This window comes from Rhinoderma darwinii, chromosome 8 (assembly GCF_050947455.1).
Source record: "Rhinoderma darwinii isolate aRhiDar2 chromosome 8, aRhiDar2.hap1, whole genome shotgun sequence".
NCBI classification, from domain to species: Eukaryota; Metazoa; Chordata; class Amphibia; order Anura; family Rhinodermatidae; genus Rhinoderma; species Rhinoderma darwinii.
In genome coordinates this window covers 13,478,919-13,499,026 of record NC_134694.1, presented here as the reverse complement: position 1 = coordinate 13,499,026, position 20,108 = coordinate 13,478,919, and the positions used below count along the sequence as shown (strand labels likewise).

The window sequence follows — 20,108 nt, the reverse complement described above, 5'->3', positions numbered from 1 at the left end:
CATCAACCAACTTAGTGAAACTTAGGCCTTATTTACACGAGTGTGGCGCATCTCGGACGTGAAAAACTGTAGTTTTTCACGTCCGATGGTGCATCCGTGCTCTGCGCTGTGGGACGCGATGGCTCGCATCCCCCATAGAGGAGTCTATGGAGGGATGCGTGACGCGTGAAAAAATAGGACATGTCCTATTTTCTCACGGACCCTTCACACGGTCCGTTGAAACAACGGCTGTGTGAACGGCCACATTGAATTACAAAGGTCCGTGGGACGGCCGCTGCTTCAACGCTGTCACATGGTTGTTTAACACGCTCGTGTAAATAAGGCCTTAGTAAGTCTAATCCTGTTGGCACCTGCAGGAAAAGTCGCTGCATTCTCCCATTTTCCAAATCAAATGCAAAATCATCACTTTAACATATAATCTACATAATACGATGAGTAACTTGTACTGATCCTAAATTACAGCCTGTGGTATACTCCAGAGCCAGTCTGCTGGTTTTCATTCCGCCTCAAAAAATTCTGCCTCAAAATACCGTCTGGAATTTTGTGGTAGATTTTTATCTGCCTGCACGCTGTTTGCCGCGGTTTTCGCCCGCGCCCATTGAGCGCCGCAGGCAAATAACGCTGCGAATGTCGCTTTCTCTGCCTCCCATTGAGGTCAATGGGAGGTAAGAGACATAAACGCCCGAAGATAGAGCATGTTGCTCCTTTTTCCCGCGAGCGGGAAATCAATGGGAGGCGTTTTCCGAGTCAAAAAACTCTGAACTCCCCCTTACTCTGCCAAAGTTGTTTATTTCCAGCTCTATAATGTGCACAGAGAAGAGCGCAAAGCTGCATTGAAAAAGTTGACAGATCTCCTTGTGCCCATTTACTCAGTTACACCTTAAAAACCAACACACTGTGTCAATATCTACACTTTGACCTACTTTCTGTAAACTGTGCCACAAACAGATTATGTAGTGCCTGCCAGAAAAGCTGAATATACAGCACAAAACCTGTGTAAAAGTTATCATTCCTGATTTCCATCATCAGTCACAATTATGTCTCATGTGCTACGTGAAATATATTACAACAGAAATTATCCGTGAGTCTCAAGTGAAGACAGAGCAGTTTGAAAGCAGCTCACCAGGTTATTGTCACATGGATCGGCTTTTGTACGCTTATTTTGGGCCTGCGAGACGGAAAATATATTAGAATCCGATTTATAAGCAGATCTGTCAATCCTGCCTCGTAGAAATGAAGAATGGTTTGGCTCCATGCACGCGAGCGTAAAAATTGTCCGTAATTGCGGTCCGCAATTATGGACCCATGCACTTCTATTGACCATGGACACCGTCCCGTATACTTACCGCAAAAGATAGGATATGTCCTTTCTTTTGCATTTTACAGGCCGTGCGCTCATACTTCGGTCCGTAAAATTAAAAAAATAGGACATGTCCTATTTTTTTCGAAAAGTTTCTACGGCACGGACACCTTCCCGTAAATATAAGGGAAGGAGTCTGTCGGCCATAGACACAAATGGTCCCGTAATTACACGATTTTACAGTCGTGTGCATGGGGCCTATGGGAGCACGCGCCAAGAATGCGGGCAGCTGTCTGCGGCCGGCCTTGCCCGCGATCCAGGCCCGTGATTTCGGGCACGGCTGTGTGCATGAGGCCTAGTAATTCTAGTTACAATTGATAATGAAAAGGTTTTTACAGGTTTGAGTAAATAAAAGGTCAATTATTTTAAAATTAAATGTTCTGCAACTTTCTAAAATACTTTGTATTTCAATTGCTTACCATTTTCAACATCTCTGCTGTCAGTGTATAGGAACATTCTTGTTTACATACTGAGGCTGTACAGGCCGAATATTTCTCACAGATGTGTGTTTGCTACAATGTATCTAGCTTATGCATTCCTCTGTGAGCTAAACTGCTTGGACTCCAGGCTTGGACTCACACAGGCGTCCATGTGTATTGGAGCCATGACAGATCCCATTTGGAAAAGATCCTGGCGTTTTTTTTTTTACTGGAAATAGCGCAGGAAGCTGAAGTGAGTACATTTTTAAATCATAGGATCGTTGCCACTTCTCTAGACAGACCATTCAGCCTTTAGTAGAGTGAATATAAAATTAAAAAATAAATAAAGGGGATACAAAAAGTAGTATAGCATACCTTGTGCTTCATAGCCATCACATTGAGAAGCATCTCCATCATCTTCACTAGAACCGATGCCCAGAGCAGTTTGCAGTTGTGTTACATTCATGCGAGCTGTCAACTCTCCATTTCGGTCACCGATCTGCAACAGCAAACAGAAAAAACGAAACATGAGTAAACGAATCAAGCCTCCTGGTCATTTTCACTTTTACTAAACTTTCCTCTTTGCGCCCTTGACTGATAAAAAAAAGATCAAGATTTCAGTGCAGTCCATGTTATTTTAATTTTCATTAAAATGAGTGTCCAGTGGGAGGTATAGGCGGGTATTTCACGGTTGGGATATAATTTGTAAGCGCAGCATTGAATGTATGCTTTCTTTTCATTCTGTTTTATGAACTTATAATAAAAAGAATATAAAGGATAAATAAAAACATTTCTTAAAACACCATTTTATTTTTATGATATAAAGAAAAAAAAAAAAAAGGTCCAAAATCCCACGTGAAAATAAAGTATCTTTTTTTGCATTCAGAGCTCCTAATCCCCTTGTATAGGCAAACTAAGGAGTTATTAGGGCCATATGTAAAAAGGCTGCCCGGATAGGATACCATCTTTAAAGTGATAAAACTGTCTGGCTACATGAAGCCGATACTGGTGGGCGTTTCAATGTATCATGCATTCAACGCGATCATAAAAAAAGTATACAGTAAGCTCCCCCTAGTGGTGGCTTCAGACAGCCAGAATGTTATAATTCAACACTACGCCTATGTAGGGTATTTGGAGCTCTTTATCATTAAAATAAATCTCTGACTACTAAAAAGATATATTAAGAAATGAAACAGCAAAGCATGTTTAACCCCTTCACGACCAGCCCACGTAGATTAACGGGCTGCTGTGCTGGGCTTTTCTCCTGCAGCCCGTTAATTCACGTGGTGCCAGAACAGAGTGCACAGCGCTCTCCCTGTGCTCTGAATCTCTCAGCACACGCTGCTACTAGCAGCCTAAGTGCTGAGAGAAGACATCAGGACCGGATTGGTGTCGGTCCTGATGACGTGATCACCATGATAAAGCTATCATGGTGTTCACAGCAAAGTTTGTTGCAGCAACAAACTTTTGTGCTGTTTGTTACACTGTTTCTCCTCCCTCCCTGTCAGATCGTTCTGAGACAGTGGGGGAGAAGAAGCTGTGCCGAGCAGCTGCTGTGTGTCTCCTATAAAGACACACCAACTGTGAAAAACACACACAAATAACACCTCCATATAGTTTAGTGTAGGCAGCTAGTTATAGTTTAGGTAGATAGTACTCAGACTAGGACAATTAATTAGTTAATAATCAATTAGGGCTTATAATGTGTGTGTGTATATATATATATATATATATATATATGTACACACATACACACACATATATATATACATACACACACACATTATATATATATATATATATATATATATAGAGAGAGACAGATATATATCTGTCTCTCTCTATATATTTACATCTATAAAATTATATAGATATATATTTATATACTGTGTGTGTGTCTGTGTGTATATATATATATATATATATATATATATATATATATACACACTTACACGTCTATATTATATATATATATATATATATATATATACACACACACACACACACACACGTAATATATATTATATATAGACATATATTTGAAATTTGTTAATACAAAAAATTAATAATTAGGGATGTTGTATATCTATATCATCATATAGATATATACGTACATGTAATATATACGTATACACACATATACTTATATAAATATCTTCATATATTTTACACGTCTGTAAATTCTAAATACATTGATTCATTGTTAGGCTGTGTTCACACGGAATTTTTTGCAGGAGGAAAATTCCTCCTGCAAAAACTGCTCCGGACGGTTTTTGCACAGTGGTTTGCCAAAAACTCATCAAAACACTCGTTGAGGTGTTTTTTTTTACCCTTCTGACTGATTGAAATGGGGTTTTGGAGGCGGAAACCTCCTCAAGATAGGTCATGTCGCTTCTTTTTACCGCGATGCGTTTTTTTTGCTCACGGTAAAAAAGTTCATCCAACTCCCATTGAATTCAATGGGAGACATTTTCGGGCGGTTTTTGACGAGTTTTGCGGAGCGGTTTCCGCGCCGAAAAACTTGTAAAAAAAACTCTGTGTGACCAGGGCCTTAGGGTTGTTCATAAATTTATTGATCAATGGATTAGTGGACTTTTTCTTTGTTACTTTTATTAAAACTGTTACAAAAAATAAGTAAAAAAAAAAAAACGTAAAAAATGGCACGCAAGTTATATACCACTGAAGAGGCATTTGCTCTCTTGGATTCTGATAGTGAATGGGGTCACTTTTGGGGGGTTTCTGCTGTTTTGGTCCCTCGAGGGCGTTGCAAATGGGACATGGCACCGAAAACCATTATAGCAAAATTTGAGCTCCAAAACCCAAATGGCGCTCCTTCCCTTCTGAGGGCTGTAATGTGTTGAAATATAAGTTTATGACCACATATGGGGTATTGCCGTAATCAGGATAAATTTCTTTACAAATGTTGGGGCGCTTTTTCTCCTTTATTGCTAGCAAAAATTAAAAAATGTCTGTTTCTTCAGAAGAAATGTAGATTTTCATTTTCACAGACTAACGCCAATAAATTCAGCAAAAAACCTGTGTGGTTAAAATGCTCACTATACAACTAGATAAATTCCTTGAGGGGTCTAGTTTCCAAAATGGGGTCACTTTTTGGGGTTTCCACTGTTTAGGCACCACAAGACCTCTTCAAACCAGACATGGAGCCTAAAATATATTGGAATAAAAAGGAGGCCTCAAAATCCACTAGGTGCTCCTTTGCTTCTGAGGCCGGTGTTTCAGTCCATTGGGACACTAGGGCCACATGTGGGATATTTATAAAAACTGCAGAATCTGGGCAATAAGTATTGAGTTGCGTTTCTCTGGTAAAACCTTCTGTGTTACAGAATTTGTTCTATTACAAATGAATTTCTGCAAAAAAAATTACATTTGTAAATTTCACATCTACTTTGCTTTAGTTCCTGTGAAATGCCTAAAGGGTTAAGAAACTTTCTGAATGCTGTTTTGAATACTTTGAGGGGTGAAGTTTTTAAAATGGGGTGAATTATGGGGAGTTTCTAATATATAAGGCCCTCAAAGCCACTTCAGAAGTGAACTGGTCCCTGAAAAAATAGGTTTTGGAAATTTCTTGAAAATGTGAGAAATTGCTGCTAAAGTTCTAAGCCTTGTAACATCCTAGAAAAATAAAAGGATGTTCAAAAAACGATGCCAACATAAAGTAGACATATGGGAAATGTTAACTAGTAACTATTGTGTGTGGTATTAATATCTGTTTTGCAAGCAGATACATTCAAATTTAGAAAGATGCAATTTTTTGCAAATTGTCTATAAATTTTGGTGTTTTTCACAAATAAATATTGAATTTATCGACCAAATTTTTTTACAGACGTAAAGTACAATATGTCACGAGAAAACAATCTCAGAATCGCTTGGATAGGTAAAAGCAATCCGGAGTTATTACCACATAAAGTGACACGTCAGATTTGAAAAAATCGCCTGCGTCCACAAGGCCAAAACAGGCTGTGTCCTGAAGGGGTTAACCTAAGAATGACGGTGTTAAACGGTGAAGATTCACTTTGAGATTACCCCTCCAGTAAAAGAAACAACTACTGCTATTGAGAATAGTGCTGTGTAAATGAGCAAAGAGAGCAGCAGAGAATGCTGAAATATTAAACATCATTGTTAAAAATGTATCAGTCACGCTATGAATTTAGACTATACACAGACAGACGTTCGGTCATGTAACTGTGGCCTAAGATAATACTATTTTGTCAGACCTGTGCCCTATATCCATATTGTACAAAATGAGGAAAGCCACCAATTGTTCTCTTTTCTGTTGTAAGAAAAACGTCCCCATAGTCCTCCGAGTCGTAACTTGAAGCTCCAAAGCAAAATCTGTAACACGGCCTCCCACCTACAATGTGCCATTTATACTATTGGTGTCTTAACCCCTTCCCGCTCCTTGACGTACTATTACGTCATGGCAGCTGTATCGTTCGCGCTCCATGCCGTAATAGTACGTCTCGGGAGTAACGGCCGTTTCGGCCGTCCTCCCGACACATACAGGAGCTGTGACGCTGCTGTCTTGTTCAGCAGCTGTCACAGCTCCTACAGCGGGGACCGATCGCTGTGTCCCCGCTGATTAACCCCTTAAAAGCCGCGTTCTATAGAGATCGCGGCTTTTTAGGGGTTAAGCTGCCATCGCCGGCCTGCTACGCGATAGCGGCCGGCGATGGTGACTATGGCAACCGGACACCAAACAATGGCGTCCGGCTATGCCATAGACGGAAGCCTAGTGGGTCCTGACAACGTCAGGACCCACTATGCTTGCTGTCAGTGAGTAGCTGACAGTTCTAATACACTGCACTACGCATGTAGTGCAGTGTATTAGAATAGCGATCAGGGCCTCCTGCCCTCATGTCCCCTAGTGGGACAAAGTAATAAAGTAAAAAAAAAGTTAAAAAAAGATGTGTAAAAATAAGAAAATAAAAGTTTTAAAAGTAATAAAAGTAAAAGTCCCACTTTTTCCCTTATCAGGCCTTTATTATTAATAAAAATATATAAACAAACAAATAAACTATACATAATTGGTATCGCCGCGTCCGTAACGGCCTGAACTACAAAATTATTTTGTTATTTATCCCGCACGGTGAACGCCGTAAAAAAAAATATTAATAAACCGTACCACAATCACAATTGTTTGGTCACTTCACCTCCCAAAAAATGGAATAAAAAGAGATCAAAAAGTCGCATGTACCTAAAAATGGTACTGATGGAAAATACAGTTCGTTACGCAAAAAATAAGTCCTCGCACGGCTTTATTGATTGAAAAATAAAAACGTTATGGCTCTTAGAATAAGGTAACACAAAAAGTGAATGATTGTTTACAAAACGTATTTTATTGTGCAAACGCCATAAGACATTAAAAAAAACTATAAACATCTGGTATCGCCGTGATCGTATCGCCCCGCAGAATAAAGTTAATATATCATTTATAGCGCACGGTGAACGCTGTAAAAAAAAAAGTATACAAAAACAATAGTAGAATTGCTGTTTATTAGTCACCACGCCACCTAAAAATAGTATAAAAACTGATCAAAAAGCCGCATGCACCCCATGAAAACTACAATGGATTCCTCAAGGGGTCTAGTTTCCAAATTGGGGTCACTTTTGGGGGGTTTCCAATGTTTTGGCACCACAAGACCTCTTCAAACCGGACATGGTGCCTAATAAAAAAGAGGGCTCAAAATCCGCTAGGTGCTCCTTTGCTTCGGAGGCCGGTGCTTCAGTCCATTACCGCACTAGGGCCACATGTGGGATATTTCTCTAAACTGCAGAATCTGGGCAATAAGTATTGAGTTGCGTTTCTCTGATAAATCCTTTTGTGTTATAAAAAAAATGGTATAAAAAGAGTAAATGTCACCTCTACTTTGCTCTAAATTTCTGTGAAACACCTAAAGGGTTCATAAACTTTCTAAATGCTGTTGTGAATACTTTGAGGGGTCTAGTTTCTAAAATGGGGTGTTTGATAGGGGTTTCTAATATATGGGCCCCTCAAAGCAACTTCAGAAATTAACTGGAACCTAAAAAAATAAATAAATGAGGCAATACTTCGCTTCTTACATTATACTGATAATGAGCCGTGCCCACTCCGAGATGACCCCAGTTTTGACCGTTTGTATAAACGGAGACCCCTATTAGACCGTTCCAGTGCCCGGTTTTCCCAAGCATACACCCCCGAGAAGTGTTTTTCTATTGATGAGTCCCTGGTACATTTTAAAGGGAGGGTTCAATTCCGCCAGTACCTGCCAGGTAAGAGGGCAAGGTATGGCGTGAAGATGTATAAGCTGCGAGAGTGCATCAGGGTATACCTACAGATTTAGGATATATGAAGGAAAGGCCACCCCCAAACCAGACTGCATCCTGGACTACAATAGGTACATGGGAGGGATGGACTTGTCAAATCAAGTCCTGAAGCCCTACAGCGCCATGCGGTGAGGTATAAGAAGCTGGCCGGGCACATCATACAGATGGCTTTGTACAATGCGTATGTGCTACGTCGATGTGCAGGCCAGAGGGGAACTTTCCTGGAATTTCAAGATCTAATCTTTAGGGACCAGGAAGGGGGGGCGCATCGTACCAGGGCAACACTTTCCAGGAGAAGGTCCCCAAACCGGTGGAAAGGGAAAGAGTCAAAAGAGGTGCAGAGTCTGCTATAAGAGGGGGATAAGGAAGAACACAATATACCAATGTGACACGTGTCCCGAAAAACCAGGGCTCTGTATAAAAGATTGTTTTAAAATGTATCATACATCCCTTGATTTTCAATTTACCCTGATGCACTCCGCACAGCTTACCCCCCTCATCTTTCCCTTCTGAGCCCTGCCGTATGCCCAGGCAGCTAACAGCCACATGTAGGGTATTGTCGTACCCAGGAGAACCCACATTACAATTTAAGGGGTGTATATCTCCGGTGGCGCATGCTGGGCACACTATATTGGACACTGAAATGGCATATACATATATAAAATTGCAAATCTCACACTGCACCATCTGCTGCGCATTATCTTTTACACAGTACCTGTGGGGTCAAAATGCTCACTACACCTCTAGATGAATGTCTTAAGGGGTGTAGTTTTTAAAATGGGGTCACTTCTCGGGGGTTTCAACTGTACTGGTACCTCAGGGGCTTCTGCACACATGACTTAGCACCAGAAAAGCTCCAGTAGGCCAAATGGTGGTCCTTTCCTTCTGAGCCCTCCCATGGGCCCAAAGGGCAGTTTATCACCACAAATGGGGTATTGCCGCACTAAGGACAAATTGGGCAACAAAATGGGGTATGTTGTTCCCTGTGAAAATAAGAAAATTTGATCAAAAATGACATTTTATTGGAAAAAATATCATTTTTTTCATTTCACAGCCCAATTCAAATAGGTGCTGTGAAAAAACTGTGCGGTCAAAATGATAACAAAAACCATAAATGAATTCCTTGAGGGGTGTAATTTCCAAAATGGGGTCACTTCTGGTGGGTTTCCATTGTTTTGATACCTCAACGCCTCTTCAAACCTGGCATGCTGCCTAAAATATATTCTAATAAAAAAGAGGCCTCAAAATGCACTAGGTGCTTCTTTGCTTCTAGGGCTTGTGTTTTAGTCCACGAGCGCAGTAGGGCCACATGTGGGACATTTCTAAAAACTGCAGAATCTGGACAATACATATTTAGTAGTGTTTCTCTGGTAAAACCTTCTCTGTTACTAAAAAAAAATTGAATAAAATTGAAATTCAGCAGAAAAAATGAAATTTGCAAATTTAATTTCCACTTTGCTTTAATTCCTGTGAAATGCCTGAAGGGTTAAAAAACTTTCTATACGCTGTTTTGAATACTTTGAGGGGTCTAGTTTTTAAAATGGGGTGTTTTATGGGGGTTTCTAACACATAGTCCCCTCAAATCCACTTCAGAACTGAACTGGCACCTTCAAAAAAAGGCTTTTGAAATTTTCTTAAGAATATGAGAAATTGCTGTTTATGTTCTAAGCCTTGTAACGTCCAAGAAAAATAAAAGAATGTTCAAAAAACGATGCCAATCAAAAGTAGACATATGGGAAATGTGAACTAGTAACTATTTTGGGTGGTATAACTGTCTGTTTTTCAAGCAGATGCATTTAAATTCTGAAAAATGCTATTTTTTGTAAATTTTCTCTAAATTTTGCAATTTTTCACAAATAAAGACTGAATATATCGACCAAATTTTACCACGAACATGAAGCCCAAAGTGTCACGAGAAAACAATCTCAGAATCGCTTGGATAGGTTTAAGCATTCCGACGTTATTACCACATAAAGTGAAATATGTCAGATTTGAAAAATGGGCTCTGAGCCTTAAGGCCCAAACTAGGCTGCGTCCTTAAGGGGTTAAGGTCCTTTAACACAGGCCAATGATCGGTTGAACGAGCGTTTGTGAACAGGGCAATGATCAGCCGATGAACAAACCCAAAAAAAGTCAGCAGAGATGATCTGCCGACAGGATGCAAATGCACGGTGACGAACGTTCGTCATCATACATTAGCGATGATTTCTCCTTGTGAACGGAGCTAATGAGCGTCGATTGACGTGCTGTATCGTCAATCGGCGCTCGTTTTCACGGCTAATATCCGGCTGTCTAAAAAGATATTTATGTGGCAGAGGGACCTTTGAGGCCCCCTCAGACAACAGTAGGTACAGCTGCTACTTCTGCACCCCCTATAGCTACATCCCCAAGTCTTCGAAACGTGTGAGAAGGCGTCTAAACAAACTAGAGAGCTGGACTGGATTAATGCTTAACTCTGATGAATGAATCTGGGGTCTGATCCCAACTGTATGTTAAGAAAAAGGTTAATGATATTGCGGCAGAGTGGCTAACAAGAAAAATTTCTTGGATAGAGGACTGTCTGAAGGAGGATCCATTGGTTTAGAAGATAAGTGGTCTCACCATGATTAATGCACATAGCACGTTTAGAGACAGCTGGAGATTTCCATCACTAGAAAGCTCTGACAACTCACCGCTGAGCTCCACACTACCTTCAATTTAAGAGTTGTGGGAGTTACAGTTACAGATTTTTTTTTCTTCTGAGGACTATGCTGAATGGGCAAAACTTGCCCAAAAAGGCAGTGAGTCATGTGTACATATGGGGTTAACGAATGAAGTTGTTTTTCAAACATTATGTTCCTTCCCTGACTTTAGAATTTGCAAGACTTAAGCAAACAAACAAAAGGAACGTCGGATCCGGACAAACATTATGAAAAGGACATTGCATAACTGGGTCTGAAGCTGGTGCAGCTGGCAGAAGTGGACACCTTCTCTTAATGTCGCTCTTAGTAATTGTAGATGCTCTGCAACTCTTTATTGACTCATCAAAAAGTGTACAAACCCTGGAACGTATCACATATGTTTGTTTTTATTAATTAAAACCAGATATTAACCCCTTGGCGACATACGACGTACTATTACTGCGTTGTCGCCAAGGGGAAGTATGGAGCGCGCTCACGGGCTGAGCTTGCTCCCTACTCAGCGGGTGACGGCTGTATTATACAGCTGACACCTCACTCCAGCGGGCGGAATTAAAGTTCACTTTGATTCCGCCCATTTAACACTTTAAATGCCGCGGTCAATCGTTACCGCGGCATTTAAATTGTTAGACTCAGGGGGGTGTCCCCCCAAACACGCCATCGCGCCCCCACGGTGCGGTTGGCCGTTTACAATGGTTGTTATGGCATAATAAAGGTCCCAAGGTCTGCCATCTTAGTACTCCTTTGAAGCCATCGGTAGAGAGAGATAAGCTGCTGGTAAGCACCTCTGAAGCCGCTTATCTCTTGGGAGAACAAATTATTGAGCGAGTTAAAATACAACTTGCCAGATGCTTGTTTGCCCAGGTAGCAGACATCAAGACACAAGCAGGCTTGCCACCCGACACATTAAGTTGTTGGCTTAACCCACTGAAATCAGAGGGATCCACCACCATATCTAATGTGCATGGCCAGCCTTACTTACATGGGTTTCTGTGTTGGGGAAATGTAAAAGGTTCTGTCTCTGCATTGGAGCTGCATAGTCAAGTTCTATCTGGTAAGTAATCCCTCTGTACAAGAAACTCCCTCTGTTTATTACCACAGGATCCATAAGAGGCAGTAGTTCTTTATACAGATCCCTGAATGCTCATGTCAATCAGTCATTTGCTCAGTGTGGGGGTCAGAATGGCCTGCCAGAAGATCCTTTGAGCGGCAAAAGTTTTGACACAATAATGGGCCCAAAAGGTGGATGTCATGATATCAGCGTGTGCTGCAACCTTCTTACCTCACATGAGATTTCCATATGCTTTCGTGCATAGCGCAGGGCTTCCTCATGGTTCCCTAAAGACACATAGGCATTTCCAAGACTCCAGGATGCCCTCCCTTCTCCTACCCTAGAATAAAACACCCAAAGTGGTCAGTGGGCAATCCAGAGCGTTTTTCACAACACAAGATAGATTAACATAAACCAAAAATCATTGAAAAGACAGGGCAGGTCAGTTGAAACTGTTGTTTTGACTCATAAATTAGCACAAATAGTAGTAGACCAAAACCAGAGGAAAGCACAAAAGGTAAAATAAATATAAAAAAAAAAAATAGGAACCTAAAATACGCTCACGAGAATCCACCTAAAGGCCTGACATCAATAGATAAATTCATTGTGACGTAGGTCAATGAAGATAGGAGTTCTTGGATTATGTTCAAGTAAAGATAATAGTTTAATGTGTGAAAATAAAGCAAATAATATAAATTCTGAGAGGGTGGAAAATGAAGATGTGCCTGGGAACATTCAGAGTATGAGGAGATGTAGGAAGGTGTGTAGAATAGAAGTAATGACAGGGATACACACGGCTGCCACATGGCACATGGTGAAAACGGTGTAGATAGGGGATTATCCTCTCTTCCAAATTCACAAATTAAAGCTGGAAACTAGACAGCATAGGATTGTCCTAGACGATGCATGAGAGGCTGAGAGTATGTGGGAACACTTTAGGGTAAAAAGCTAATAATGGATTTTTACAAAAAAGAAAACATTCTGGCCACTGGGGCTGGCTGTCACAGCTACGGGGGCACTGGGGCCGGCTGTCACAGCTACGGGGGCACTGGGGCCGGCTGTCACAGCTACGGGGGCACTGGGGCCGGCTGTCACAGCTACGGGGGCACTGGGGTTGGTGGTCACAGCGATCAGGGCACTGGGGCTGGTTGGACCTCTTTCCATCTCCAAAAGACTGGATGTATGCGTATGTATTTTAATATTTCCAGAGGATTTCAGAATTGGAGATACAGTAATTAAGACTTTTTTTAAAATTACATTTCTGTCAGTAATCCCATTGATGAACACTGTAAGCAGCTTCTTGCCAGCCTGAAATTACTGATAAACAGGGTACAATAGATCGCGAATGTATGGGAAATATACTTTGGTTTCAGTGTGTCTTTTGCTATGGGGTTGCAGTAGCCGTGAGATAGACATTGGTGACAGTAGAGTCACATTTCTCAGATATCGCTGTGTATGTTTTGCACTTCTGTAGGGAAGACTCAGGATATCTCTGTCTTCACCATGACATGTGCCTGGGGCTCTACATTCACTGACGTCACTTCATGCAATCACGTTTATTTTTTCTGATAGTTGACCGATACGTACAATATAACTGTGTGTTTGCGTTTGGGGGGTAATTTCTTAATGTCAATTTTGATCACATCCAAAATATGGGTTCAGCTGCTCTGCACATAAAGACCATCATGCCATATGCACATGTAAAATATAATCCTGTTGTATGATAATATAATAAAATTTCTCCCACTGTGATCATATACCACTGTATGCGACACAGATCATCGTACATACACAGGACAATAAAGTGTGCTGCAGAACATACATACCAAGCTCTATACTACATCATTTTTAGACCCCAAAGTCCCAGAACGTAGAATTTTACGCCATTTTATTTATCCCATGTGAACAGGATCTGCCATAACTATTTGCTAGTTAGGAGTACGACTAATAAGACACCCACTGATACAGGGAACAGTGTTCAGTTTTACCAGAGAGAAGTGGCCACACAGAGAAGGTCACGCTTATAGGATATACAGAAGCAGTGGCCAACTTAGACGGCATAACACTCTGGACAAGAGTAGGTTTAGATCTATGAATTGCAGTGATGTTCTAACAATCTGATGGGAGATATTGCACCGATTCTGTGTAGGTCAGCTATCTCATCATCTATGTGCAGCTTTTTACATCTGCCTGGGAATCATTGATGAAGTTTAACAAAAACTTATAGGTAAAACTTCACGGTGCAGAGCCACCCTCACGGACATAGAAAAAAGATAATGCAGGCAGCTGGAGCAAGAATGTAACCGATAAACACTTGCTCACATTGAAAATAAAAATCTTAAAAACAAAATTTCAGAAATTTTTATGTTACTAGGCAGATAATCTTTGGTTGGCATATGGAGCAACACCCGCTGTACTCCGATGTATGCAAGACTTATTAGAAGAGCGTTTTAACTATTTTTTCCCTTTAAACAGTGAATATGATGAAACAGCTACACCCTGTGGTTACATAAAGCACTGCACTTATAATGACATTATGATATTGCGTTTTTGACAAAATATTTGACCTATACATTTTTATGTCAACATGTAATCAGCCCACACACACACGCGCTATATATATTATATATATATATATACACACATACATACACACACATATATATATATATATACACACATACACACACACACACGCCATAAGCTAAGCGAATTCTTTGCATTTCTAATTTATATGAATGACCTAACAATATAATTAAGAATAGAGATTCTGGGCAGGAAATGGCCTAAAAGGCATCATCTGTTCAGCAAACTGATCAGCACCATTTTCAAGATCTCTGCTTGTTGTCATTCAATGCAAAGCTTCACGGTTTACTTCCAGGGGATGGCAATCTAGTCTTGTCATGTGATGATCACACAGAGATCCTGAAAATGGTGAGGAGTTGATAGAGAAAGTATAATAGACTATTGTATACCTTGTCATTATACAATGAATAAGCGGTTTGCTGAAACCTGAAAACTCCTCTTCACTAAATCTAATTGGATAAAATAATGGATAGTGCTCCTTAAGGCCCTGTTCACACGGAGTTTTTTGACACGTTTTTTGACGCGGAAAACGCGTCGGAAAACGCGCCAAAAACGACCCAAAATGACTCCCATTGATTTCAATGGGAGACGGAGGCGTTTTTTTACCGCGAGTAAAAAAAACGCCTCGCGGCAAAAAGAAGGGACATGACCCTTCTTGATGCGGTTTCCGCGTCTAAAACCGCATTGAAAGCAATGGGGACACATCAAAAAACACCTCGAACTAGTGAGGTGTTTTCTGACGAGTATATTGCCGAGTGTTTTGCAGGAGTCGTCTCCTGCTGCTAGTCCAGCCCAGCAAGGGGCTGTCATTTGAGTGACGTCACAGATCTGCACTGCCAGAAGCTGGGCGTTGTGAAGAGAAGTGGATGATACTTCTATACACAACGCCCAGCTAGTAAAAGTAGTAAACACGCCCCGATGTACGCACATAATACACGCCCACTTGTACTTTTACTTTTCAACACGCCCAGTTGTACTTTTGCAAGCCTCATTTGCATAAATACGAAAATGGTCATAACTTGGCCAAAAATGCTCGTTTTTTAAAAATAAAAACGTTACTGTAATCTACATTGCAGCGCCTATCTGCTGCAATAACAGATAGGGGTTGCAAAATCTGGTGACAGAGCCTCTTTAAAGACAAGAGGAGACTGTAACATTTCCGCTCAGATTTTGCACTTGTCAGAATCAAACTCATGGTCACAATGCATAATGGCAGCAATGCTAACTCCTAACCTGCTGTGACAAAAAAAAGCCATACAAATATAAAAACATGTAACGGCCAAGCTAACAATGTCAGATTATATAGATCTTTATAAAGGTTGGTAACCAGGTTTGGACTTTTATCAAAAGTCATAAATATTTTTAAAAAAGTCTAATTCCACACTAAGCCCCTGTAGCTGCTTCCCTCACCTGTCACCTAATTCCTGGGCAATGGACAGATGCTTGAGATGATATTCTATAGCTCGTTCATAGTCCTGGAGTAGTGTGTATGTGTTCCCCAGACTGTAACAAGCCTGTGCTTCCACCGCCTGATCCTTCAGCTGTCTAGAGAGCTGCAGGGTCTTTCTGGAAGAAAACAGAAGATTCAAGTCAGTGCTATACATCTCCATTATATTTATCTATCTGTGGACAAAACGTAAAAATGGATAATAAAGGATTCTCAGCTAACGTCAACATAAAAGCGGAAAACTGATAATTGTAGTTAAGAATATCATTAATAAGATCAGTAATATAAATACATACAAGGAAGAGATTCGAGCATCTTTGGACGATGTGGTTAGAATTTGTTGATAACTCAGGACTGATTCAAGTAGTCAAAGTCTAGGATAGAGATGAGTTTATGCATTGGAAGAGAAAAGGGCGATTTTTCTAGAAGGGGTCGGGTATTAGAAAATAAAGTCCATGTATTTGGAATAGTAAAATTGTGAAGTTTAGGCAGTATATAACGTAGCTGTTTCAATACCAGTTATGGTCACTAGAGGACAGCATAGAGTAGTCTATTATTTCTTGCTTTACAGTAGTGGCCGCCAACAAGAGAGTTGGAGTTCACTTCACTATACGCAAAGTTCTCACTACAATACTACTAAAATATTTGGCAAAAGTATATAAAACACGCCCATATCATTCTAAACGCAAAATGTATGCCAAATGTTTCCACATACGTGTGCTTCTCTTACATCTGGTATACTTTTTTTTGCACTGTACAAGGTAACAGCACGTTGCAGTATTTTAATTTTTTTAAATTGTAGAAATTTTTCCGAATGTAAATAATTTAGATACAGATTGAAAATGTATAGTATATAAGTTTTAATATATTTTACATACATTTTCAAATGGTATTTTTTCCAGGATATAACACTTAGGGCCAATCCTTAGGATAGGTGAACATTTTGTGATCGGTTGATCGGTGTGGGTCTGGATGGGGAGGAGTTGCAGTACCAGCTCACTGCAGTCCCTTTGTACTGCTGATTGTGTGGGTCTCGGGGGTTGGGTCCCCACCGATTACAAATTGATGCTATTGGTACTCTAAGGATAGAAAATCAATTTTATACCCTGGAAAACTCCTTTTATTAATAAAGTCGCAGGGAAACCCTGTGCAGAGGGGGCTCGGAGGTATGCAGAAAAGACCCCTCTGCATGTCTGTGTATACAAATCACTGGGGACAGCGAGGAACAAACGGACCATGTGTTACCTGATAATATAAAAATAAACTAAAACAATTAAATAAGAAAAAAAAATGGGAAAAAAAATGCCCCAACCCCAAACAAAGCGCACACCTGTCTGAACCCACATGCACTAATATTATACAACTTACGTAACACAAACACATTTTGCATGGGCGTTCAGTGCATTTGTGGCTAAAATTAGGAGAGGAGATAAAAATGACTATAAAACAAAAATAGGGTCTATATTTGTGGTGCTATAGCCACGTCATACGTTACTCAATGTTCACATATTTGGTATCGCTATGTACTGGTAAAAAGAAGATTTATTTTTGTGTTAATTATTCTTCAGTGAACAAACAACCATAAAACAGAATATGGGAAAATTTACCGATTAATAATAAAAAGAAAGCCATGCGTGACAGCCTAAAAAATGTAATAAAAAAAATATTGGGACAAATAAATACAAAATTCATCTATAGAATGCAGCTTTCCACAAGGGGAAATTTTGCTCCGGACATGAATACTCAAAATGCCGCCAGTCATGAAAGTGTTAAATAAAAGTTGGTTAAGAAAACATATACTACTACTGAATGGCAAAATTGTAGCGTATACCTAGGCTTACCTCCTATAAAGTATTGTACCGTACTTGCTGGCCTGTCATTGCATGCTGCATTATATATGCACCAATCATAGAGACCATGGCTTTACCACATACACAGCTTTATATGACCACATGCAGGAAGCATTACATTTATAGATCCAAACTAGTGTGAATTCAAACCTACATATGATATAAGAGGAGGATCCCCTGTCTATATGTCCCATTATACCAGTTCACTCTCCTAGAAACTCATATATCTTGCCCAAATAGTGGCATTATTTTTATTTTGTGATACGATTCAATAATATGTATCTATCCAACCTGGAAAACACGTGACATCCTGCTTTGGATATCACTCTTGTATAAAGGAACATCATTGATACATTTCTATAACATTTAGGAAATAGGTTGCACATATACAACACTATATAGAGAACTAAACCCATGGAATACATATAAGAGTGAGGAGAGAACAAAATTGGGCATCCCCATTATGGTGTTTCAGTTTGCCCTCCATGACAGAAGGGTCCAGTAATTTTTCCATTGACCCATGGGCCAATTCCCCACCCTCAATGCAGCTCCTTTGGAGAGGGGAGCCCTGTACAGGTTCCTAAATACAATTGCAAAGGGCATTGTACCAACAAGGACTTGGCCACCTCTCTCCACTTTGTCTGCATATCCTGTTTGTACACCCTTGAAGACACATTTTAGATTTAGGGCTCATTCAGACTAGCGTGTTCCTCGTCCGTGCGCTGTCCGTTGAAATAACGGACAGCACACGGACCCATGCATTTCAAAGGGGCTATTCGGACATGCATGAGTTTTCACGCAGCGAGTGAAACGCACTGCTTGTCCTATATTGCTGCGTTTTTGCGGTATGGGTGCGTGAAAAAACACGGACAGCACACGGACGGACGACATCAGTGTGCTGCCTGTGTTTCACGTATCAGTTGGTAAAGAAATGAAAATAATTAAAAAAACAAAAAAAAACGGATGTGCTTGCAGAGGGTAACGACGGACGTGAAAAACAGATGCCATACGCAAAGCACACTGATGCCATGCGAAACGCACACAGATGGCACACGGACATGAGATGCAGGAAATACGGTCCGTTTTTTGTGCACGCAAATCGGACACGCTCGTGTGAATGTTGCCTTATAGTAACAAATCTCTGAGAAGTGCCAAAGTGGTTTAAGCACTTTATTTACCTATAATATATCAGGTCATTTGGATTGAATTTCCCCTTTAGGCCCTGTTCACACAGAGTTGTTTGCAGGCAGAAAAAATCTGCCTCAGAATTCCTTCAGGAATTTTGAGGCAAATTAGAACTGCCTGCACTTATTTATTCGCGTTTTTTCGTGGCGTTTTTGCAGTAGAGATAGTTTTTTCCTGTAGTGACAAGGAGACATGAGGTTTCTATGCCATGCTACAGGGTTTTTGATTTTGCCCCAAACCGCTAAATGACCTATTCTTAGCTTTTTGAGGACTTTTGTGCTATTTGCCCCTTAATGACATCAATATGGAATTACAAATTTGCAATCCTAGTTTTCACAGGTGGTAGTTCAATTGTGGTTTTCCAAGAGCTGCTTTTCAAAAATAAATTTTATACTAATGTGGTTTATATACTGTACCTATTTTGGTATTTTTTTTTTATGTCCTACTGGTGTGGCCCCACTACTGCCAAATGTGAGTGTGTCCTGACGGGTATATATTCCAGCAATATTTGGAATAGCCAGCATGCTTACTCAGTCCTCATCCTCTTGAGAAGCACTGGCTGAGAGTAATCTACAGGACTGCGTAATGCACATTGACATCAGAGTTAAATCAACATAATTACAGATCATTCGGCAGAAATGAACCGCAAAATAATGCAGCTGTGCCGAGACGATCACACAGCTGAGATATGTCATGTCAGAGACAGCCGGGAGGACTGAGGTCGGCACACGCGGTCCGAACGTAAAATAAGGACAAATGGGACAGTAAACTAGAAGCCGATTCCATATCTGAAAACAGATATGAATGAGGTGTAGATCCCTCTAAATGATAAAATTACCCAGGTAGATGTGAACACGAGCTACGGTATTATCAGTATAAATAAAAAAATGTCCATTCTGCCCTTAAAGGGAACCTGTCAGTAGGTTTGGAGCAACTAAACCAATAAATGTGCCGTTATGCAGCTTAGGGTTGCAAACATAACAACCTTGAAACTGACCATTTCAGGAATAAATTAAATTACAACTTACCGAGAGGAGTCCGGGTAAGGAGTCCAGCGCAGTGTACGATCCTCTGCATGAGCTCAAAGCCGCTTTCGGTCTCATCACGGTGGATTGTAAGTCACTTTACTAACTATTCCCGAAACAGCCGTATTCGAGGTAAGCAGGTTTGGAAAACCAAACGGCATCCTGGTGGTTTAGTGGCTTCAA

The 20,108-nt window shown here is 40.5% G+C and overlaps 1 protein-coding gene across 11 annotated transcripts in view; it reads right to left on the bottom strand.

The window, feature by feature from the left end:
* The window catches only part of GPSM1 (G protein signaling modulator 1), a 193,290-nt gene that overhangs the window by 107,445 nt on the left and 65,737 nt on the right, over positions 1–20,108 (bottom strand). For all 11 annotated transcript variants that reach the window (XM_075835173.1, XM_075835170.1, XM_075835179.1 and 8 more), the window contains 3 exons: positions 15,829–15,984; positions 12,064–12,172; positions 2,155–2,278 (listed from right to left, as the gene is read on the bottom strand). In XM_075835173.1, the coding sequence (XP_075691288.1) occupies positions 2,155–2,278; positions 12,064–12,172; positions 15,829–15,984 (389 nt within the window). The remainder of the gene's footprint in view (positions 1–2,154; positions 2,279–12,063; positions 12,173–15,828; positions 15,985–20,108) is intronic.